Here is a 25,708-nt window from a genome sequence, read left to right as displayed (position 1 = left end):
GCTCAAGACTGCACTCAAAATGGTTGCATTTGTGATCCTTTTTTCAATGCCCTCAAGTAAAACTTTCATGTGGTAGCTCTTTTGCAAGTGCCCCCCATGATTACTCTCATCAAGGCGGAGCGGTCTTGAGCTCTGGGGGAGGAGGTGCCGTTGCATTGGTATCCACTCAGATTCATAATGTCATCGATCTGTCCCCTCCATTTTGAATCCCCCCCAAAGTTGGATCTCTTACTCGGCAAAGCAGACTAATCTTACGAGGGTGACAAAAAGAAAGTTTATTGTATAAATTATATGGAAACTTTAGTAATATTTATATTTTAAATGTGATTTTCATGCAGTTTACATGTTCATTTTATTTATGTAGATGTGTTTTTTTAAACTACAGTTCACACACAAAAAAGGAAAATTGCAATTGGCATGGCGTTTTGGCAGGTAATTAGCATTCCTGACAAGTTTCATCATGCATGAAAAGTGCTGACAAGGCAGGCATTTCATAATTCATTATTGTCCTGTCATGATTTCAAATATAAATTCTCTCTTTTTTGTGTTTTTGTGATATACATATATGTTCTACTGGGTGCCTGTACATCCAGTGTCAGAGTTTGCCAGCAGTAAATTGGATTTGTTTTCTGTGAGGGTTGGACTTCCCCAAGGCTGCCCTTTGTCACCAATTCAGTTCATAACTTTTATGGCCTGTCATGAGCGATGCCTTTGAGTTCCTGTTTTGGAATTCAGGTGGCACTTTGTGCCCCTCCCGCTGACACCAAAGTGAGGTAACATTCCATAGTTAAAGATTGAAAAATTTTATTAACATTTGTTATTTAAATTTCCCTCAATATTTACGTCTCAGTTACTGTATGAAATTAATCTCTCAAAACTGAAACTCATACTGTATGCTGCTCTATTATATAAGAATATTACAGTTGGTCTCCTGATTATGGTGTGAATTATGCTATTAAAACGTGCAGAAATAAAGGTTATCCTGTGTCATTTAAAATAGAGGAAAGGGGAGACAAATGAAACAGAGAGCATCTGAACAGTGTCTACAAAAGAAAAGCATCAAAAGGACATTGTGTAAGCGCAATGAATTTTAAAAGCTGTTTTGTAAGACTAGTCATGAGGTTAAGAGTTGTGAGGGCAACCAGCCAATAAGCCTCTGGCATGAAAGACAGGAAGGAAGTTGAAACATGAGAAAAGCAACTGAAACTGAAAGAGCAGTTGAGTTTCTGGTCTGGCTACAGGAGACATAAGAGTAAAAAACAGGACCTTCTGCATTACTTCTGACAATCAAACACTTCTGCAGTCCAATCTTGTACAAACTTGTAAACCTTGGCAAAGTACATGTAAATATTTTCCCACAATGGAGCAACCTGTTTAAGAGCAGGAAGAAGGAGGACTTTTTTTTTTTTTTTTTTAATCAGACAGTTATTTCTCTTGGAAGTCATATAAAACTGGACTCTGACCTTTATGAGTGAAAAAGATAATAGCAATCTGCATCTGTGCGACGTCGTAAAAATGAGTTACCTGGAAAAAATAATACAAAAGAGTCTTTATTCTGATTTACAAAGCGATTCACCTTATCGCCAGCACTTGGCACACCAGACCGAGTGTTCGTTCCACTACTCAAGTAAAAATTCTTTATGGGTGAGACAGGTACATAACTTAAATGCAACGGTTTATCATTTGTGTATTCATAGAGTACATTACATTGTACGTTATGCAGCTTCTTTATAATTGCTTTACAGCAGACAGCCCAAGTTCACTGTTGTGCCTATTGCCTCGCTAGTGGTTAAGAGCATTAATCAACGTCGATGTTAATATTGCATTGTCTCTAAAGGTCAACTGATGAACTCACATGCCAATTTCACCCCAGTAAAACAAATGCAACAGCATTTACACTAATCATGATGGATATAACGGAACACTTAAGAATGCAAACTACACACTCAAAAATAGTAGATCCACGAGGAAAAAACAGCAGACATTCAGGGCTCTTGCATTACCCTGTATTCATTTAACCATGGTGTACTTCGTGTATTGGCGAGTTAGTTTATACCAGCAGCCCTTTAGCACATTTGTATGTATGCACGTAATACATCAATACAGTTATCTGAGAAGGAAAATTGGTGACATATTAAACAGAGTAAAACATGAAATAAAATAAAACAACTTTGGTAAGCATATCCCACCTCGGGAATCTCAAAGAACATATTCAATTTCAAATTTCAATTTTTTTTTTAATCCCTAACAGTGATGAATCCTGACCATCACTGTCTTGTGTTTCCTGTGTAAATTGGTTTTAGGCTTTGATTTAAGGAATAGCAGATTCCTGATTGACTTTTTGTTATCTGCCACAAATACCTAAGGGGGGTTGCAAACCTGTTTTTACCGTCCTTGCTGCTGTAATTATAAGCAAGGACAAATAGATTGTCTTCCTATATGTGAAAAGGTTCATTACTATACATCCTAGATACAATGTCTTTGTCTGAGTTGAAGCATTTGTGTAAGATCAGTACTTTCTGATATAGGGTACTTTTGACCTCCTTTGCACATTTTTGGTATCACAGAGTATATGGCACTTTTGACATTGCGATATATTTTTTTTGCTCCAGAGGTACTGTTCATTTATCCACTTGATGAGAAAGTAAAATGTCAACATGTTTAATCATCTTCAGCATACAGCTGAGACCAGAAGTATTCTGACAAGCAGTCATAAGAAGACCAAGTCGAGGGCAGTACGGTGGTCAGCAAACTTTAATCACCCAGGTGGGGGATTGGGGGGACGGTGGTCAGCAAACTTTAATCACCTACGGGGGCGACACCAGGAGTCACCAAACCCATTATACATCTGAAATGAGGCTAGCACTGAATATATGTTATTTATTTTTTATCTGTATGAATAAGAAACTATAGTTTGCTACATTTCTTCATCTTATTTCTGCATGAAATAAAAATATTTTGCACTCTTAAAAAAATGGGCTTCCAATAGTAAAACAAAAACCTTCAAATTAATACAATTGAAAAACAACTTTAGTCAGAACAAATTGTAAAATAAATAAATGAGTATTGTCGTGATGGCGAAGCTGCGTGGTTCTCATCCTACATTGTGCCAATGCACTGCTAAACCTTTGCCGTACTATGAACGTTAACCCTTTTTGCACGTCTTTAAAAGTAGTTTGTTGAATATGTGTCTTATTCAATTATCAATTTAGAATTATGTTGCACTTTCTTTTTCTGAAAACCTAATCAGGTTTCAGGCTGGGCTGAGTCAAAATAGCTATTGTCTTGACTCAGCACAGTAGAGCAGAAACGTATATGGTTTCAGAGTCATAATGGGCCTCAGAGAAACTACCTACAATGTGGCCCATCACAAAAATGAGTTTGAATGTATTTCCATCATACATGCACATTATAGCCAGATTAAACTTTTTCAGTAATCATCTAAGTCACTCACATTGTAGAATAAGATTCTTTGGACTCAAAAAAAAAGGAAAAAAAAAAGACAATGATGATAAGAGCTTAGAGAAGGAAAACAACAGATCGCAGTCCAAATAATCCCACCTCTGGACTCAAATGTGGTAAAGGGATTGCGTGGGCACAACCATGTATGGACAGTGATATAAACTCCCTGGTGATTATTGATGATGGGAGAGTTGACAGAATGAATGGGATGAAAAAAGTGATCATTACAATATTCTTTCACAGCGGTCTAGTGATCACAACCCAATCGCTTTTAGTCTTAAATCAGATCTTGTTTTTTTAATAATGAATGCTCTGAATAAGTAACAGTGAATTAAAATTTAAAAAGCCAGTGTCACTGGCTCAAGATTCTCAAAAATGTTTAACACTAACACTAACCTTCACTGATTAGGGTGCATGGGAAAATTAAGCCCTGAGGATCCTCCATTTGAGGATTTATTACACTGAGACCTGAGTAACTAGGTGATGTTTCGTATTCCTGCAAAGCCATCTGCTCTTACCTGGATGTGTGATTGGAGACCAAAGCACAGACGATTTGGTGCCACACACAGTATCAAAGGCACACATTAAGAATATATAGTACACACACACACACACACACACACAAAAGAAAGATAAAGTGCTGAAGCGGCTTGCGAGCAAACTTGAGATAGGAGCATTTAGAAACAGTAAAACAGCAGTGCGTGTGTCAGTGAGTTTGTTTGAGGGAATTTCTCCTGAGATAGATGCATACATTTTATCAATTAAAGAAAATGTGCAAGCTAATACTTTCCCATCTTAAAACATTGAGGGCAAGATTTACCAAGTTACCAAATAACGGGTGCTAAATAAATTGCTCACTACAATAGATTCCGTGCGCTGTTGGTGGGTTCGTTGCACGTCATCTACAATGGTTGCTGGCAAATGCGTAAAAGTGATGGTGTAGTGGCACATACACCTGACAGCGTGGGATCGATTCCCAAACAGTGATGGTGTCGGTATTTGCCCTGCAACTAACCAGTCGACCAGTTCAGGGTGAAGTCAGCCTTTCGCACGAATTTAGCTGGAATAGGCTCCAGCACTCCCGTGACACTTGTAAGGGTAAGCGGCTTAGAAAATAGGCATGGATGAGACAACCCTATAAATGAGGGTAACGCTGACGATTTTCACCAAGGATCCAAGCAGGTTAGAATTTGTGGAGCAGAGTGTCAGGTGTATTATGTGATAGAAGAGCTTCTGCTAGGATGAAAGAAAAGATTAATATGACAGTGGTGAGGCCAGCTATGATTTATGTATTACAGACAGTGGCACTGGAGATGATGAGTGACAGAACAGGATGAGGTGGAGATGAAGATGTTGAGGTTCGCTCTAGAGAAGTGTTGTGGTTGCGTAGTTAGAAGTGAGCTCTGAGAGCGACAGTCAATGTAAATAGTTTGGAGACAAAAGTTAGAGAGACCAGAAAGAATTTGGACTCATTCATAAGACATAAAGTCGTGATGAGAATTGAGCTGCTAGGCAAGACAACGAGAGGAAGACCTTAAAAAAATAAATAAATAAATAAATAAAAAAATTGGTGATAGATTCAGAAGATAGGCTTCGATGTAAAAGGACGAGATGCCGTGGTGCCTCCATCACAGGACAAGACATTTGAAAGGAGAAGATGGTTTTCATTGTGGAAAATTTGGGAAAGCGTGAGAAATCCATCCATCTAGCCATTTTCTTAGCCGCTTATCCTCACAAGGGTGGTGGGAGTGCTTGGAGCCTATCCCACTATCAACGAGCACGAGGCAGGGTACACCCTCAACTGGTTCCCAGTCAATAGCAGGGCACATATGGACAAACAGCCGCACTCGCAATCAACCCTCAGGGCAATTTAATAGTGTCCAATTAATGTTGCATGTTTTTGGGATGTGGGAGGAAACCGGACTACCCGGTGAAAACCCACGCAGGCACGGGGAGAACATGTAAACTCCACACAGGCAGGGCCGGGATTGAACCCGGGACCTGAGGACTGTGAGGCCAACGCTTTCCAGCTGAAGCACTGTGCCGCTAGCGCAAGAAATGTAATTTTAAGTTTTTCCTGAATATATTTCAATTCTACTTTCAGATTTGCATTATTCTTAAAAAAGTCTAAATTGTTTAGAAATAAAGAAGTAAATTATTTCTATAATTTTGGTGTCTGACAGTCAATCATGGTCTAATGTGCGTTTTTTTTTTTCTTTTTTTACAGTTCTAAAATTTTCTGATCGTCTAAACCACTTCTGCTGGCAATCATTATGTAACAACTTTATAAAAATTAAACATTCCAATTGAAAATGTTGTCTCTGTCACAAGGCCACTAAAAGTACAGAAACAGTCTTCTGCATTTCAAATATGCCAGGTCTATTTTGCCCATTTGGCAGATGCAATTGTGGGTGCACGCTGTGAGTAGATTGGACATCTGTTTGCACTCGCAATCAGGTTTGCACATGCAAACCTTCAGGTAAACCAGGCCCTGAGACATTACAAAGTAGCTACTACAAGAAGCTGAAAACCAACCAGACGGAGAGAAATGATGCCATGGCATTGTCCCTGAAGGCAAACTTACAAGAACGGATTCTGGGTTCACCCTCACACTTTCTGTGATGCCGCGTTACTGTAGCTTTCCTTATTTTATGTAAATTGTCCTTGTCATTTGGACTGTTTATAGAATTTCTCTCCAATTTACTATTATTAATGTATTTTCAAAATGTACAGACCTTCTTTAATCACGAAAAAATAATGGTCGCTAATAATAGTCGCGTGGAGCTATGTAAATTGCTCTGGTTTTTATTAGTTCTTTGCAAGCTACTGTTAGTTTGTAACTATTTGTGATAGTGACTCATTTTGAGTTTGACTGGTTCTAACCATATGTACAAGTCTGTCTACATTGCAAGCACAGTAAGACTTCCTAGTGCAATCAGGCCCAAAGGGACAAATTCGCATGGCATCTGGTCTGGGCATTACTATGCTGTGACAGAGTACCTGTCATTGTACTCCTTGACTTAATTTTTCTTTGACAATTTGCACTCTCTACAACAGCATTTCTCAGCATTTGCAGCTAAAATTTTAGTAGTAGTACAAAATGTTTATATACAAATATGCTTTGGGTTGCTTCCTAATAAAAACAAATATTTTCCTTCATAAGAAGTACAAGTTAAACAGGCTTGGCAATTTTTCAAGTACAGTAGGGTAAATCTTAAAACAATAGTCAGGGGTTCACATGAATACTTGAATAGCTTCTGCATGAAGTAATGTTTTTCTCATGTTCATAATGGCCATTAAATGACTTTGCAAAGTAAAATATCAGTGCAGTCCCTGCACAGCTTTATGCTAAATTGAATTTACATGAGGAAGTAGGTTTTATAAATATATAAAATCTCAGGCACAAAGGGAAACAGGGTCAGTTTACATTGTAATTAAAAGGATGGATCTCCCCCCCCCCCCCCCCCCCCCCCGCCTTTTTCTGGGAAGGCTTGCTAAGGTGGGAATGCCACGAATAAAAATGAAATATATTTTTTAAACAAAACACATTTCCTGGGTTGGCAGAGAACTATACTGAGGCATACCTTATAGCAAGTATGAACCAGCAGAATAAATACAAGCTGGTCAAACTTGTTCTACGCCTACTGTATACCGCCATCCAACTACTGTCTTGAACCACACTTGTCTATCGTCCCTTCTTCTCCCCAGGTATTAAGTCACCTAGCTAATGGGTAACTAACAATGTTTATGAAGTCACACTGAATTCAAATTTGACGAGTCGTGCCCCCCATGAGTGCATAGCTTACAACCAACCAGAGACTGGTTGAGAAGCAGAGTAAACCAAAATGCTTGTGCGTTGTCATAAATGTGGGCAATGCATTTGCGGAGAATGGCAGAAGACAAATCCAAACACACCATCTTTGTCATTAGATGCAGAATGTAATGTCTGACTTAAATAAATCTAGGAACTTGTCATCTTGAGGTTAGGAAGAGGTGACATCTGAGGTTTTCATAATGACGCTGGCCCGCATCTCATGAGTGTGGCTGGGTATGGAAGACATGAGTGAGTTCTGGCTGCACGGGGTTGTCCAGCTGTCGCTGTGATAGCTGATGTGGGGGTCAGGGTCTCGCATGGTGGTTATTCGGCAGTAAGGTTTGTTTCCTTTAACGAAGGTGGCCATACCAGGGAGGGATGAGGGGGACACCTTAAGAATTGACCTGCCACGATCTCGCGTCCAGGCTCGATTGACACCCTGTGGACGACGACAAAGGACAGGACATTATTGAGGATGGTAAATTGCTCACAAGCACTCGTACTTCATCATGGTAGTTATTTCTGGCTTGCAGTATGCATGTGACGGAATTGTTGTCAGCGCCAAACCGACAGCCGGATAATCCTCAAGTTCATTCATTGTATGGGTTAAAACCTGTCAGCATAGTTTTAAATTCTGATGTATAGGACGTCCTAGGGTTACAAAGGCCCCGACAAAAACATTTTGGTTAACGGCCCATTCATGGCACCACATTTTCGGATTTTGCTTGCAAAATTGTTGTTTTTTACCCCCCACATAATGTACCATACTTTCACAACAATTACTTGCACTTAAAAGTCTTGACTTTTCTCCTAAATAGAAGAGGGACCTTGTAATGTGCACCATGTGTGCACATCAACTTCAAAAATCTGTAAACATTGTTGTGTGACTATTCCAATGAAATACAACCTAACATATTTACATGACATTGTTAGCATGCATGCTAGCATGTGTTTTAATGAGTTTGAAAGCTACCATATCATGGCGCTCACAAAGCAGTGAGGAACAATTGAAATTTTACATTTGTAAGCTGAAGAAGTTTACATTCCCCCACACGGTCTCAGTGTAGGCAATTCATTAGTCAACATGTTCACACTCACAGTGTCACATCAAAATTTACAATAATCACACCACAGCAAACACAATAGCATATATAGCAAATAGTAAAACAAAACAATGACTGTGAAGGAATAATTACATATTTTATGCCAATTATTTCTTCAGTCTTTAAACTGTTTTTTTCACTATTTTCTCATGCACTTGTTGACAAAGAGATGAACCTCTCCCCCTCTTTGCTTGTGAATTGACCCCTCCGTACAGGGCACTTAACCACGCCTCCTGAAGTGACGTCACGCCACGTACGCTGACGTAAGACAAACAATTAGTAAAAATGGCAAATACAATACAATACAATACATTCTTATCTGAGACAGACGCCATGCTTCTGATTTCATTCAAATCAACGATATATTATAGATTCTAAATACAATACATTCTTAACTGGGAGAGACGCCATGCTTCTGATTTCATTCAATCATTCACACGTAGCAATGTTATGCTAGCGAAGAGCGTCTCATTCATTTATACGAGACGTGTATTAAAAATCAAACATAGGGCATATCTTCATGCAAACACAGTCTGGTTAAGCTTCGACCAGGAGCCGGCAAGAAAGCGACACGTTTGTGCAGTCCGATCATCTCTAAATATCGCTCAACAAAGAATAAGTGTCCCAATCGTTCACACGTAGCAATGTTATGCTAGCGAAGAACTTCGAATTCATTTATACGAGACATGTATTGAAAATCAAATATAAGGCATACCTTCGTGCAAACACAACTGTTCCGGTTGATATTAGATGGATTTAGTTGATGATGCGGTCTTCCACAAAGTTTGATCCATCGAAGGCATTTTTCGTACTGGGTCTTCGGTTTTGGAAAGGGTACAAATCGAACTCCACCAACTAGCCTTTCTGGATACCTGTCGTCACTATTACAAAGTCCGTGACTACACCTCTTAACCATATCTATTGTTAAAGAACCAAAATACGCGATAAAACGCTCACAAAACCTATACTGGACCATTCAATGTTGTCAGAGAAAATGGCGGGAGCAAAAAGGGGCGTGTGATTGTTCAGTGATGCGGATTGCACAATATCCACGGAGGGGTCAATTCAGGGAAACTCGTTTTATACCCAATCATGGAACCCACCTGTTCCCAATTACCCCATTCACCTGTGGGACGTTCCAAAAAGGTGTTTGATGAGCATTCTTCAACCTTCTCTGTTTGTTGGAACGTGTTGCAGACGTAAAATTCTAAGTTATGATTCCATCCATCCATTCTCTTAGCCGCTTATCCTCACAAGGGTTGTGGGGAATGCTGGAGCCTATCCCAGCTGTTAAAAGGGTACGAGGTAGGGTATACCCTGAACTGGTTGCCAGCCAATCACTGGGCACATGGAGACAGACAACAGTCGAACTGACAATCACACCTAGGGGGAGTTTAGAGTGTCCAATTAATGTTGCATGTTTTTGGGATGTGGGCAGAAACCAGAGTGCCCGGAGAAAACCCACGCGGGAGAACATGCAAACTCCACACAGGCGGGGACGTGTCTGAACCCGTGTCCTCACAACTGAGAGGCCAACGCTTTACAGCTGTGCCAACGTGCCGCCCAAGTTAATGATTATATGTTAAAAACAAACGTTAGTTTGAACATTAAATGTCTTGTCTTTGTAGTGTATTCAATTAAATATAGGTTGAATGTGATTTGCAAAGCATTGTATTCTATTTTTATTTGTTTAACACAATGTCCCAACTTCATTGAAATTGGGGTTGTAAATTTGTTGTAAACTGTATTATCAAGTCGCCTTTACTTTAAACTACAGCTTACTTACTTTCAGTCCTCAGTGAACTATTAGATGCTTTAAACCATCTTAACCACAATTCAATCATCGAATGACAGTTAGCAGTATAGAAAATGGATGGTTGGATAGTTGTAACAAATTTACACAATGATGGTTCCAAATTAGGTCAAATCTTTAAAAAAAAAAAAAAATTCTTTTTAAAGTCTTTTTGCTTTTTGTTCCTCAGAATTTATATGCTATTTACACGTGATTAATCTTCAAAAACATTCAACATAAGCACTTTGTTAGTGTTTAAGTTGGAAATTGATTAGCGCAATTTAATTTGTGTGTACAGGTCTCTCTGTTCCATTTTTTGCTGGTACATTGAACTACTGTGTAAAGTATAGCTGTTAATGTTTGATTGCAAGAGTTCCTGGGCAAGAGCATTTTGTGTGTGTGTGTGCATGTTTGCATTTGTGTAGAACAGAAGACTCACTTGTTCGGTGTCCTCAATGTCACTGTCTGTGTCACTGCCTGCAAAGTGAAATACATTTTGAATTAGCACTCAGCAGATGACAAATTTAGAACCAAGCAACATGTAAGAAAAAAACAACAGGAATGACAAATATCTATAGTAATAATTCCAGAGGTTTGGTTTGTTTCAAACAAAATTGAAGTAATACCAGTAGTTTCAATATTTGCACCCGGCAAATCAAAAAGCCGCAGGCAAGACCACAAACTGGACTCTGATTCTTACACGGCAAAAACAGTGACATGAAGGACGGCTGCAATCTGATACCGAATTAGAACCTGTTTTGTCGCCCCCATCAAACATAAATCAGACAGTGGAAGAAGTTGAAAGGATGGAACCATAACAGCTGCCAAGAGAATGACTCGGCTCTGCCTGGATGAATGCAACTACCAGTACTACATTTGGTGCCAAAGAAAGAAAGGAAATTGAGAAATTTAGTTCAGAGATACCATAGTGTTTTAGCTTCAAGAAACTATCTTTGAGGATGTCACAATATTTTAATTTCACACACTATAAGCTGAGAACCCTAAACTAGTTAGCAGTTATTGTCCGTTTCACGAGTATTAGTGCTGTTCCAACTGCAGATAAGATAAGACTATCATTCTACACAGAACATGCTAACACAAAGAATGAATTATGTAACATTGGAAAGTACTGGTAGTGGTGGACAATGGACCATGTATTTAGTTTGCCTTCTTTTGTGTATTACAAACAAACAATAATCCAAGCCAAAAATTAACCATATCAATATCATTCGTGTGATGTTGACGTTTTGTAAAAACAGGATAAACTGTACCAGCCACGCCCATGACCCACTGCCAATTTGCTAACTGATTATGGCAGTTATCCATTACATCTGGCAACTATTCTACAATGATATTCTTCATCTCTCTCACTGTGCTTCTATTTAGACTTTTGTGATGCACTGTGCTCTAAGTGTTGATTTCGCTGACTAGTCAATGAGGCAACTTACTCCGCATGGACATTTTAAGCTTACAGTCGACTAGTCACTAATCACATTTTGGCATTTCGTTTACCAATCGCCCACTTTACAAAGGACCAACAACTTATCAAACATGCACAGGGCTTCCACTAATTGCTGCAAATATATTTAGCATAATGGTAAATTGCACTTTTAATCATTTGTTTTTATTTGTTATTTTGCATTGAAACATGGCTTTACATGAACCGGCCCGTGGTGCAAAAAAGTGTTGGCAATGTTCAGACCTCATGATATGCACCGCCATTATGTACATATGCACCATTAGCGGTGCTATGTTAACTTATCTCACAACAAGGTTTGTGCATCTATTTTTGTCAATTTTTTATTTTATAAAAATTGTGAAATTATTGTTTCCTGTTAATGAGCCATTTTATTCACCTAAAATGACTGGATTGACAATCACAATTGTACAAGGGCATTGTGGTGTACGAGTGAAACCGGGACAGAAGAATGGGAGAGAGGATATATAATCACAGTGACAAACATTGGGACCCAATTGTCAAATCAATAAAAACAACTTGGAGAGAAAGAAAATTACGAAAGTCAATTTACATTATTATAAAGTTAAATTATTATTTTTAACGATAAAAAAGTCCCTAAAAATAGACCAAAATCTGATTAAATTTTCATCAACAAAAAGTAGTAGACTTAGCTGTCACAAAAAAGAAAGACTAAAGTGTGGATGATAGTGGATGATCTTCCAAGGAATATGGCAGAGCTTAGTGGAGAAACTGAGGATAAGGAAGTTGTGCAACAATATTGTGTAAATGCTTTTGTCTTTTTTTTTTTTTTACAGATTTGCTGGAGAGGATCTTGAACGATTCAGAGTTAGAAATTTGTTGAGGAATAATATGGCATGTGTTGCTCAGTTCTGGGTGGAATTCCCTCGGCTAATTAAGCCATTGAATTCTTAATCAGTGAACCTTTTGTTTTTCTGCCTTGTGCCATGTTAGGAGCCTCACATCCTGCTGGTCCAATCAGTATTAGTAAATATCATATATATATATATATATATATATATTATATTATATATTTTTTGTAGACCGCATGATTTTTCATTTTAAACTGCTCCCTTTGCACAATTGACATTGTTAACACTTATTTGTATAGATTTTATCTCTTGCAAGTCTTATAAGGAATAGTCCCTATAAACAGAAATGTCTCTTGTTATTTGTTCTTGTTGCTTGTTCTGTATGTTGTACCAGGGCAGCTGGGAAAAAATTCCTTGTGTGTTTTTACACACTTGGGACACTAAATCTGATTCTGAATCCTTGTTCCGCGTCACTGATCTCCATGCAATTGTGCTAGAAAACGTGATGAAATGTGATGTGCCTGTGTGCTTTCTCACCGCCATATGAAGATACAGGAGAGATTTGAAAGGGGTACAAGTGGGACGAGCTAACTGTTTCCTCTTCATTCTCAGTTTTCACTTCGATTGTCTGACAGACAAATGGTAGCAGCTCATTTGCAATCACGTGATCTTCTTCACCACGAATATCTGCGCACGGGCACAAAAGACATTACTTGGACTGTCAATGCTTCATGTCAAAATTGAATAGAATAAATACAGCTGACGCAGCTACATTGTGACTTTTGTGTGTTGAATTTCTTCTGTTCCTTTGTCTTTCAAGTATCAAATGTACATTCCACACAAGTTGTATATATTAATAATGAAGTACAACCAAACACAAACCTAAAGCATTGTTAATTGTATCTTTGGTCGTGTGGGGCATCTCTCCCGCCTCTTGTGCTTCCAGTTTGATGTTCTCAACATGTACAGCATGGAAGAGAAGTGGCCGCCTGTCAAAAGACAGAGATGCTACCTGAGAAAGAAAGAGAGAGACACTTAATACAATACCTCAAGAAGGGTTAGGGTTAGGAAAACACAGAATATTTAAAATATATTACATATCCTACATCATTTTCACATGGAAAAAAATCCACATCATTTCTTGCTATGGCATATTACACCTTATATTTGTTTTTATTTATCATGTATTATGTATAAAGGCTATAAGCAACTTATTCAAAATGTGAAACTGAGATTAATAAATAAAGTGAATTATTTAACCATGCATGGAACACTATGAAAGCTTTGTGAGTGCACCTACAATTTTTATTATGAATATTTTGAGGTGCAGGTTGCCAGCTCTGAACTCCAACTAAGCAAAGTGAAACTGCACACCAATTTTACAGCAGCAGTGACCTAAACAGGGGTATCAAAGTTATTTCTGTCACGGGCCACAATGTAGTTACGGTTTCCCCAAAGAGGGCAGTTATGTTTAATCACTCCATCCCACATACAAAATTTATGAACTAGTTTTTTAACCATTGTTCATGTTTGGTAATGTAAAAATGCTTAGAAAACCTCATTATTATCCTTTATGATATATTACAATTTGAAATTTTGGTACAGATCATGGAAGTTGACAAATGATTTGCCTTCGTGGGACTCAAAATCATGCGGGATGCTGGATTTGGCTCCCGGGCCTCGAGTTTGACACCTGTGTATATAACATAACCACTGGAACAAGGATGTTATTCACGTGTAAATTAGTTTGTGCTTATCACAATGTGGCTAGAAAGAGATGCTGCACTCATGCGAGTTGTGGTGAGCAAAATTAATTATTTCTTTAGTGTGTCTTATGTATGTAATAAAGTGGTTTGCTAATGATTAAGAGTCTTAAAGTAGGTTAACATCTTTATTTTGTATGCAAAAAAAAAAAGCTGCTGTCTTGACAATGCTTTGGGTTGCCTGTCTGTCTTTCTACCTCTGTATTTACGTTGGGTCTCCTCTCTTTGTCGGTCATCTTCTTTCCTAAACAGAATGCCAAAGGAAAGCAACATTAAGATAGTCAAGGAAAAGCCAGAAACTTTCCAGAATACAAAACAAATAAAAATGCAGTGAAACCTTTAAAGTGGACCGTATCATAGTTCTGAATGGATTCAACTTCAATCTGAGAAAAGTATACCTCCTAAATCATACTGAAATCGAGAATCATGAATTTGATTATGTGAACGTTACGATGAGATCCAAGGACCAATTATGGATGAATGGTGTTGTATCTTGAGTTAATAGATTTTGTTTCTACAAATGTATGTTCTTTTTCCTTTTTGTGTGACCCTTTGTAACTGTACTTTGTTGATGTTAAAAATCGGCTACTTTTACCTCGAATGTCTGTGGCAATGCAAGGAAGAGATGTAGTAATTAGTTACATTTGTCGACAATTTGGAAAAAGCCAAAAAGTTATGTTTCAATTGTGTAGCTTCAAATTACAGCATTGAGAAAAATACATCAAGTGTTTATCACCCATCTATTTTCTGAGCCGCTTACCCTGACAAGGGTTGCAGGTGGGTTATCAAAACTATCAAAAACTAAAACTATCACTATCAAAACTATCTTCGGAAAGGCGGTGGGGTACACTCTGAACTGGCTGCAAACCAATCAGATGGCACATTGAGACAAACAACCATTCACACTCACAATCACACCCGGGGGCAATTTAGAGTGTCCAATTAATGTTGCATGTTTTTGGGATGCGGGAGGAAACTGGAGTGACTGGAGAAAACCCACACGGGAAGGATTTTTCACTGTGCTGCCCAAGTCTTTACCGATTTCCAGAATAATATTGGTATTATGCTCCATCTCGGTCATATCACACACAGATTCAAATTCATCACTACCATCATAATAAACTAATTGGAGTCACTGATGTGTGGAGGTTCTCAAAGCCACAGCCGCGCAGACAAAACTCAAGATAAATACGACCACATTTTCTAGTTTCGCATTTACCATGTTCTTTGTGCCTGTGAGAGGAACTATAAAAAGGAGCTCAAGGGATGTCTGCCTTGCACACCAATACACGGGTGATTTACAACATATCCCAACGGTACCAGTCTTTATTCACCCAAAGTTAATAATATACTGCTGGCCACTCATTTGGCTTGTTACGTTGCCTTAGTAGTTCCTGCATGGAGCTGCTCTGTTCTCAGACATGCATGCAAGGTACCACACACTCTTTCAACCCTGCGGCTTATGTGCGGATACGGCTAATTTGTGCATTTTTTTCTCACGGCCGCAACCACTCGAGCAGAAAAGGTAAGAGTGACGCCAGAGGAATATATGTGCCAAGGAAGTCTCTTTTACCGGTATTTTTTTATTTTTTTTTACCGGCCCTGTTAGCGCTGCGCTAGCCTGTTGCTGCTGTGTTACTGGCGCATCTCAGTGATTTTTTTTTTTTTTAACTGGCCCTGTTAGTGCTGTCCTACCATGTTGCTACTGTGTAGCTGCCGCAGCTGTTTTTACCGGTATGTTCACGAGTGAGGGAAGAATGGAGCGGGAGATCGACAGACAGATCGGTGCAGCGTCTGCAGTGACTTTGTATCGGTCCGTTGTCGTAAAGAGGGAGCTAAATCGAAAGGGGAAGCTCTCAATTTACCAGTCAATCTACGTTCCTACCCTCACCTTTGGGCATGAGCTGTGGGTCGTGACCAAAAGAACAAGATCCCGCATACAAGCGGACGAAATGAGTTTCCTCTGGGCTCTCCATTACAGATAGGGTGAGAAGCTCAATCATCCGGGAGGAGCTCAGTGTTGAGCCGCTACTCCTCTGCATTGAGAGGAGCCAGATGAGGTGGCTCGGGCATCTGATTCGGATGCCTCCCGGACGCTTCCCTGGTGAGGTGTTCCAGGCATGTCCCACCAGAAAGAGACCCGAGGATGACCCAGGACACGCTGGAGAGAGCATGTCTCTCGGCTGGCTTGGGAACGCCTTGGGATCCCTCCGGAAAAGCTGGAAGAAGTGGCTGGGAAAGGGAAGTCTGGGTATCCCTGCTGAAGCTACTTCCCCCGCAACCTGTCCCGGAAAAGTGGTAGATAATGGATGGATGTTTTGTTTTTTGTTTTTTTAACCAGCCCAGTTTGTGCTACTGTGTTGTTGCTATGATGAGCTAAGTTAAGGTATTAAAACTTTGAAAACTCTTTCTGTGTGACGTCTTTCATTGTAAATACCTCATGTTTCAACGTGGCCTTCAATGTGGGCACTTGCGGCTTTTACACAAGTGCGGCTTACGTATGTACCAAATGGTAATTCCTTTTGAAATGCACTGGATGAGGCTTATAATCAGGTGCGCTTTGTAGGCAAGAAATTACAGTACATTCTTGATGTACACGTGTCACTCGTGGTATGCATTACTGTCAGGATTGCAATTGTACACCATTAAATTTTTTTGATCGTGTAAGGGCCTGCCTCCTGCTCAAAATTAACTGGGGTAGGCTCCAGGATCCCCGCGACCCTTGTGAACATAAGCGGCTCAGAAAATGGATGGATGGTATTACATGGCACAGCCCTTTCTATGGCATCAAGTGGCTATCAATAAAACGTAGAAACAAGCGGAAAAACTGAAGCTGAAGAAATAAAAACGATATCGTGGGGCGGAAAATTATTCTTGTAGACAAATTAAACAAAGCAAGTGGGCGCACACATTTAATATGCTCGCTCACTTTTGCAAAATCACCTCTCCATTTCTGATTTGCACTCTGTGTTTTATTTTCTCCTTCCTCTTGATTCTTCACTGAGCTATGCTTGGTTCCAGTTTTACCGGGGATGACACCACCAATTAAGACTCGACGAGACGATCACCGATTGCTACCTATCTGGGCCCTGGATTCAACAGTCCAACTTTGCGTTTTAAACTTAACTTTGTGCTATGTGTAGCCATGGGATTCAGAGAAAATGTGAAGAGTCAACTAGCAAATACTGATGCTTTTGTACAATGAATATGATATAAGGGCCTCCTCCATTTGTGCTGCAAGCCAGATGCAATGTTGAACCCAGAACCCAGGAAAGTAGCGATCGGTGGTAGACTAGTTGAGTCTTAATTTGTGACATCATCCCCGGTAAAACTGGAAGCAAGCGTAACTCACTAAAGAATTGAGACCAAGGAGAGAATAAAAATGAGAGAGAGCAGAAATCAGAATTGATTCAAAGACAACGGAAGCAAAAGTAGAAATCAGAAAATGTGAGATGATTTTGCAAAAGTGAGCGAGCATTTTAATTGTGTGCGCCCTTTCGCTTCTTTTCTGTGCCCACAAGAATAATTTTATGCCCCACAAAAGCATTTTTACTTCTTTAGTTTCGGTTTTTATTCTCGTTTCTACGTAGTTTCAGATCTCGTTTTATTGACACCCACCGGATGCCAAAATTCATTTCCATACAACTTGGAGAAAGCAACTACAACCATCAATACCATGCTCAACTGCACCTTTCAGGTTGAGATTTTCCTCTGTATTCCATGAAAAAGTATTTCCATTTCCATTAAAGGAAGTCAACTGATTTGTTAGTCATTTTAATTGTGGGAAAATATTGCGGCATGGTGGAGACTGGGAAGAGCTTCTGCCTCTCAGTTCTGAGGACCAGGGTTCAAACCCAAGCCCCACTATGCTAGCTAGGATATCCTCCAGCACTCTCACATCCCTTGTGAGGATAAGTGGCTTGAAAATGGGTAAACATTTATCCCTCCCAGAAAATGTTTAGTTAATCAAGAGTTATTTCTTTGTTCTAATTGAGGGAAATTGATGCACTTTCTTTTCTGTTACAGACTCAATACAACATTAATACATGTATTCTTTATTTTAAATTGATTTTGTATTTCTTTTTCTTCATTGTTTATAAAGAAAAGATTAGATTGTCCTTTATATATAATATTATCTGGAGGTGTACTAGTGGGGCTGCGGGTGGGGATTGTGTGCTTTGGGGGGATTTTTTTTTTCTTCTAGGGAGTGTCCTAACAGGGAACAATTGAGAACCACTGTAATACAATGATACAATGATAACCAGAACCCCTACCAATAACTGTATTTTACGTATGATTCGACTGGAAGTGATTATTAATTCTAGAACATCGTAGGTTTAACCTTCAAGTTTCCACATAATTTCTTTTGAAGTCAGACCCAAAGGTTGACACCCACAAGCAATACTTACCTCTCTTCATCCCTCTCTCTGAACATGACAGCATCTTGTAGACTCTGAAGGCATTTGTTCCTTTTTTATTGCTTTTATCTTTCACCTCCACGATATCCGGCAGGCTGTTCATCGCGCAGCGGAAATTTGCCTTCCAAGTCTTTGGATCTGGCTGGTCTTTTCCTGGCTGGTACTTACCTATACATCCACAGACATAAAATCATGACAGAGTGCCAACTGATCATGACTATCTATTTACATATCACATTCCCAGCTACTCCCTGTATAATTACAAAAAAATGTTTTTTCCCCCCAAAGAAGTGTGCAGAAGAACGTGAACTGTAATCGCCTCAATTTCGTATCTTATTTAGCTTACTATTACATAATAATTACAAAAGGAACTCTGTGTTACGATCACCGCTCGAAAAAGGGCAAAAATATTTTTTGTGAGCACATTTAATGCGACAAATAATCACTTTACTCCTGCTTGGAATACTGTTAGGCCCATGTTGATTGAGAGTCCCCATTTAAAAGTGCAGCTGAAGGTTTCAGCTGCTTTAGACTAACTCAAACTTTGCCACTTTAAATTTGTAAGGGTAAAAAATAGGTCACCAACTCTTTTGAAATCCAAGCGCTAACTCTTAGGCAATAATTAATGTGAAGAGCTACTAATGTGATTTCAAGTTCTGAAATAAATTTGTTCAAATGACATTTAATTATCTTGTAGTGAGGATAAGCATACCAGAAAACGGACAGATATTCAATCTTTTTGAAGACTGTGATCATGGTGAGGATTTCTCACAATCATTCTCATAATTTTCAAATGATCACTTCAACAACATTCCAGGGAAATCACAATGCAGTGCGTTTACCCGTATGCATGGCCCATCTCATGAAGAGAGGAGCATCTTTCTCCAGATCCCAGCCGTGGCGAGCAGCATGCATCCAAGGGATCTGGAAGATTCGTTTTTCCTAGATAAATGGGAGCGATATGAACAGAACGGTCAGCAGTTGGTGCATGTACCCAAAGTGCGCTGCAAAATAACAATTTGCCACCTCCATACCTTTCAAGAAAGCATTTATCAAATGCATACTCACAGAGGAAAAGTACTCACTTTGTTAACCCACTTGAGGCCTGGTATCTGGCAGGAGTTGATCTGTTCCTCCAACCATGGCCGCATCCTCATTCTATCAACAGGCATCTTGGTATCTAAACACAGATATACACATTGGCATGTACAGTATTGTACAGGAAATTTACCTGGAAGGTCTTTGTAAAAAAAAAAAAAAAAAAAATAGATCCCATACCTCACAACTGTGAGGGGGACATGTGAACCACTCGCTGTGTTTAAACCATATAAATGTGACCTTACCTTTTCATATAAAAACTTATTCACAACTGCCCCTACATTACATTGCTATTATATATTTTTTAACAACTAACTGAGTTGAAACAGAAGTCATGGAAATAGTGACTACCAAACAATGATGTATACTGAGGTTTCTGGCTGGTGAGGCATTGGTGTGTTAGAGCCACATTTACAAATTTATGACCCCAACAGGGTGGCATGGTTGCCATTATATTAGAAACGTGACAATAAAAACTGGTATTGTGGTATTTTCTGGCTAAATGTTTAAAGCAGAGCTTTGAACAAGTTGGTCTTCGTTCCAATTTTTGATTGGCTGTCCAGTTTTGAGAATTGTTTTAATGTTGGATATAATATTTTTTAACGTCCACGTTTGGCTTTCAGTAGGAGCAAATTTTTTAAATTAATGGACTTCACTGTCATACCAGTGCCCCACCAGCCATAAACCTACCATTGTGTGGTTGTGACTATTTTCAACAACTTCTGTTTTCAAACTCAATTATTGAAAAAAAAAAAAAAGAAATATCCCAACCACCCTTTTCGGAATCCTCACAATCACACCAACAAGTGTGTTTTGCAACCTGAATTAACTCTGCATAAGTAACTGTTATCTTCATCATCTAGATGAAGATAACAGTTACTTTAATGATGACTTCATCTTAAAGATACCTTAGCGACTTCCTTAATTACTTGATTTGAAATGTAACTGAATTAGAAAAAAAGCTACTTTTTAGTTACTTTCAGCAGCTGCTAAGTAGCAGGATTATAACTTGTTTACATAACCTGACTTGATAATGTACCCCACACAAGTTACAGAATTATGTCAACATGAACTATTAATTTGAAGATTTGTGTTGTTGAAGCCACATGAAATCAGCAACTTAGTGCAGACTTGGCATGCTAACACAGGACAGTAAGTACCTAAATGTGAAGCACATCATTCTCAAAAACCTCTCTCAAGTGAAACATAGATGGATGCCGATTTAGGTAGATGGACCTAACTGTGTGTGATTTGTGCGTCCGTGTATGTAAACGTCTGTGACATTTACACACCATTGCACCCACCACAGTCATTTTGATGCGAAGAGCGAGAAACCTTCACGCTCCCAGTGACAAGTTTAACCAGATGTTTAACGAGAAAAGTTCTGGGTAATTGACAGTGGGAGAAGCACTTACGATGTAACGTCAGCAGTGCAAGCGCATTAAACCAACTCACAGTCCGGACTCCAGATGAGTTTAGAATTTCTCACTTTTAATTGTAAATATTTCAGACAAGGAGGAATTGCAAGCCCTTCAGCGGGTCAGTCCTTATCCAATTTATGACCCCACACTTGAGTATGAATTATTAATCTACAATGCATGGCACTTTTAACACACCTGTAAAACTGGATACTTAATGGGTAAAAAAAAAATTACAACAATGAAATACACTTTTTACAAAGGAAAATGAAATTAGTGTGGCGACAGGGAAATCGTGCATTTCTTTGCACTTTTACGGTACTGCACTGCCATTGTGTATTGTGTAATAACCAATCGCTTTGAAAAAATTTTAAAAAAGAAAAACACTCAGTTAAATGCTTCTGCACAGCTGTACTGACCTTTTTTTGAATAACCATCAACAAATTAGTTCTTGGTACTCAGTTGCTGTTTGTTGCGATCGGCAAAAGTATACATCTTCAAAAGGTACAACGAATCTGGAGAAATTACTGCATGTAAATGGCAAAGCCGAACACCAACATTGAATGCTCGTGAGCTTTGATTCCTCAGGCGCCACTGCAGGACCCTATCCCAGGTGTCAATGGCAGGAGGCATGCTCCACCCAGAACTGGTTGCCAGCCAATCGCAGGGCACATGGACTCAGACAACCGTCACACTCACAATCACACCTTGGGGCAATTTAAAGTGTCCAATTAATGTTGCATGTTTAGGCGATGTGGGAGGAAACCGGAGCGCCGGGAGAAAACCCACGCAGGCACGAAGAACATGCGAACTCCACACATGGAGGCCCGGAATTACAGTGAAGAAAATAAGTATTTGAACACCCTGCTATATTTCAATGCTCTGACTTAGGGAAAGAGGTTGTTCCCCAAAATATCACAATACATGGCGACGGTCATCCTCTCCTTAATACAGTGTAGTTGTCCTGTCCCATGTGCAGGAAAACACCCCCAAAGCATGATGCGACAACCCCCATGCTTCACAGTAGGGATGGTGTTCTTGGGATGGAACTCATCATTCGTCTTCTTCCAAACACGGTTAGTGGAATTATGACCCAAAAGTTCCATTTTGGTCTCATCTGACACATGACTTTCTCTCATGACTCCTCTGTATCATCCAAATGGTGATTGGCAAATTTACGACGGGCCTTGACGTGCTGGTTAAAACAGGGGAACCTTCTGTGCCATGCATGATTTCAAACCATGACGTCTTAGTGTATTACCAATAGTCACCTTGGAAACGGTGGTCCCTGCTCTTTTCAGGTCATTGACGAAGTCCTGGCGTGTAGTCCTGGGCTGATTCCTCACCTTTCTAAGTATCATTGAGATCCCAGAGGTGACATCTTACATGGGGCTCCACTCCGATTGAGATTGACAGTCATGTTTAGCTTCTTCGATTTTCTAATGATTAATCCAACAGCGGACCTTGTTTCACCAAGCTGCTTGGCAATTTCTCCGTAGCCCTTTCCAGCCGTGTGGAGTTATACAATTTTGTCTGTGGACAGCTCTTTGGTATTGGCTATATTACAAGTTTGAGTCTTACTGACTGTATGGGGTGGACAGGTGTCTTTATGTAGCTAACGACCTCTAATCTCTCATCTGATTCAGGATAATACCGGGAGTGGAGGTGGACTTCTAAAGGCGGACCAACAGGTCTTTGAATGTCAGAATTCCAGCTGATAGACAGGTGTTCAAATACTTATTTGCAGCTGGCAGCTGTATCACACAAATAAATCAGTAAAAAAAAAAAAAAAAAAAAATCATAAATTGTGACTTCTGGATTTTTCTTTTTAGATTCTCTCTCTCACAGTGGACATGCATCTTACGATGAAAATTTCAGACCCCTCCATGATTTCTAAGTGGGAGAACTTGAAATATACCAGGGTGTTGAAATACTTCTTTTCTTCACTATAAACCCTGGTCCTCAGAACTGTGAGGCCAACGCTTTACACCTGTTCCACCGTGCCGCCCCTGTATATCAGATATTTGGAAATAATGATTGATATGTACTTAACTTTTGTACAAAGACACCACAGCCGAAAAGAAAAAAAATAGTAAATTCATGTTCAAACCATCACGTCATCAACCCATTGTTATGCTGGTTATGAAAGCATGCACATGGAGTACACTAGCCTGTTTTCCAGGTTTGGTGACATAATGTCCCAAGAAACACAAAATTTATCAATTTTGACAATGAAATTATGCCCATTATTTTATTCATAATAAATTACAAATAATATTGTTTATCAAAGGGCATTTATAAATCAGGCAGCACGGTGAATCAGATCGAAAGCATTGGCCTCACAGTTCTGAGGTGCCGGGTTCAATCCCGGACCCACCTCCACACTATGCATGTTCTTCTACCCGTGCCTGCGTGGGTTTTCTCCGGGCACTACAGTTTCCTCCCACATCCCAAAAACATGCAATATTAATTGGACACTCTAAATTGCCCCTAGGTGGATTGTGAGTCTCGATGTGCACTGCGATTGGCTGGAAACCGGTTCAAGGTGTATCATGCCTCTTTCCCATTGACACCTTAGATAGGCTCCAGCACCCTTGTGAGGATCAGCGGCTAAGAAAATGGATGGATGGATTTATAAATCTGTCAATCAATGAAAAAAATTAAGAAAAAAAAAAGTTTTACAAGAAGTGGCTCGCTTGCTTTTAGTAGCTCTCAAATTAAATAACGTGACAGGAGTCGGGCAGGATTTGGCCCAGAGGTCTTGAGTTTGACAAATACGAACATTTTTAAGGTAAAACTGAATTACGCCTCATGGAGTTTAAGCCCACATATGTAGAGTCCAAGCGCATTTAAGGCCAGCGTTGTTATTAACGTGCAATATGACGTGGTCTCAGTCCGTCAGATAAGCCAGTGGCACTCCCCTTGCACGGCACAGCATGCCAACAATCAAGACACAGGAACAGGTCAAACCAGGAAAAACCCCATCATAAAGACACGGCGGATATTAAACATCTCTTTTCAAAGGCGCAGGTGGGGCGAAAAAAAACATAACTCTCGTTAATGCATCGATAAAACACCACTCTGTACTTCATAAAGATCAGCACCATTGTGGTTTAAACATTAACTAACGCCCACACTCATTTGAACTACAGCGAGATGACTGATTGCACAATATGGGACATTTAGTGTTCTTGCAAAATAAGTGAACCCCCCTACCCCCCAAAAAAAAAAAAATATATATATATATATACACTAACACAGAAGTTGCAGAACGTTACCATCACACTGGACTAAACATTACTTTCTTTTTCAAACATGCAACTCGAACTTTATCACGTAAAAGATGCGTAAAAATATTCGTGCACGTTTAAATACTGGAAAAGTTACTTCCAAAAATGCACATATTTCACGTTAGTCTTCAGAGATGTGCAAAATCTTGCAATATTACAAACGTGATCGCAAATCAAGTCTACGTTCAAATGCATAACCACTTCACCACTATCAGTGACTCTTCTGCCCTATGGCGAGCGAGAAAAACACGCATGGGAGCAGCAAAAGTGAAAATAAAAGCCATTCCATGTACACAAGAGCCACAGGGTTATGGAGCACTTTCGCTGCTCTGTTGTCGCTTGGCGAGAGCGCTGTCAAAATGCAAGACAACGACAGCGAGATGCGGAAACTGACTTGCTTACCTGTTGCCTTTGGACAGCTTGTCACAATAACACGCGCCACAAACGCTTGCTAATTTTAAGAGTCTTTGTCGGCTGCCTTAGTAGAAAAAAGGAAAGTGAGAGTGAGCGTTCAGTTTTGTTTCTGGGCCAGAGCGAAAGCAAAACAAGGTTAGCTCGGCTAGCGAAGACTCGAGCTGGAAATCCCCCTCCGATTTCCTCCCCGCTCTCTACTGGTGCGGAAGTGCGTGTGTGTGTGGGCCCCCAAAGCAGTCGGTGCTATAATGAGTCACGCCTCTCCTTTTCGCCTTGTCACACAGAGCGATTTCCACTTCGAAATCAATGCGCTGGCGAATTCCTCAAGGTTTTGCCGGAGGCCCTGTCTTACATGCATAGACGAGCTTTGTGTTGGATTTCGTTTTCACTTCCTCCAGTGCGCAACCCCCCTGTGCTTTAACTAACCTTGTCTCAGAAAACGAAAGCACACAATTAAGATCCTCGGGGAAAAAAAAGTTCTTCACAAATTTACATACGGTCGTAGGTTCAAGGATGACTGCAGATACTTTGACCTCTCATCATCCAAATACAACCTACAGTATGCTGTTCCGTTTCACACACAATTTGTTTCAATGAAAAACAAAAAGAACATGACTTTTATAATGCAGACTGAATGTTTTTACATGGAACTGGATGAGATTCAAATATGAATGTTTCTGCATTTATCAATTTAGAGAAATGAAGTCAGACAGTACGTTGATGTCACCAACTGCCACAGCACTGGAGTTTGCCCACATGCAAATTGACAACCTACGCCCCAATGTTCTTGTGTCAATTGTGGGTTTTTATTCTTTACCAAGAGGGGACCAATAATTCTGTCTGCGGT

At 39.7% G+C, this 25,708-nt stretch overlaps 1 protein-coding gene across 1 annotated transcript; it reads right to left on the bottom strand.

Moving 5' to 3' along the window:
* Window positions 1-840: 840 nt before the first annotated feature.
* Window positions 841-25,216, bottom strand: irf2b (interferon regulatory factor 2b). Its single transcript, XM_061834814.1, has 9 exons — window positions 24,850-25,216; window positions 19,727-19,821; window positions 19,484-19,583; window positions 18,633-18,809; window positions 14,421-14,467; window positions 13,343-13,472; window positions 12,998-13,147; window positions 10,611-10,648; window positions 841-7,715 (listed from the first exon to the last, which is right to left on the bottom strand). Exons 2-9 carry the CDS (start codon window positions 19,811-19,813, stop codon window positions 7,446-7,448), a joined length of 999 nt encoding a protein of 332 aa, XP_061690798.1. The 5' UTR covers window positions 19,814-19,821; window positions 24,850-25,216; the 3' UTR covers window positions 841-7,445.
* Between the last annotated feature and the right edge of the window lie 492 nt (window positions 25,217-25,708).

Source organism: Syngnathoides biaculeatus, chromosome 11 (assembly GCF_019802595.1).
Source record: "Syngnathoides biaculeatus isolate LvHL_M chromosome 11, ASM1980259v1, whole genome shotgun sequence".
In the NCBI taxonomy this organism is placed as follows: Eukaryota; Metazoa; Chordata; class Actinopteri; order Syngnathiformes; family Syngnathidae; genus Syngnathoides; species Syngnathoides biaculeatus.
Note: the sequence above shows the minus strand (reverse complement) of the source record. Positions and strands in the feature narration are given on the sequence as shown.

Excerpts from the sequence above, each read along its gene's own strand:
- irf2b (XM_061834814.1), bottom strand. The coding sequence starts at position 19,813 with ATGCCTGTTGATAGAATGAGGATGCGGCCATGGTTGGAGGAACAGATC. Across the intron at positions 18,810-19,483 it reads GAGATGGGCCATGCATACGG|GTAAGTACCAGCCAGGAAAA; the intron begins GTAAACGCACTG and ends GTGGATGTATAG. Across the intron at positions 13,148-13,342 it reads TACAATTAACAATGCTTTAG|ATATTCGTGGTGAAGAAGAT; the intron begins GTTTGTGTTTGG and ends GCCCGTGCGCAG.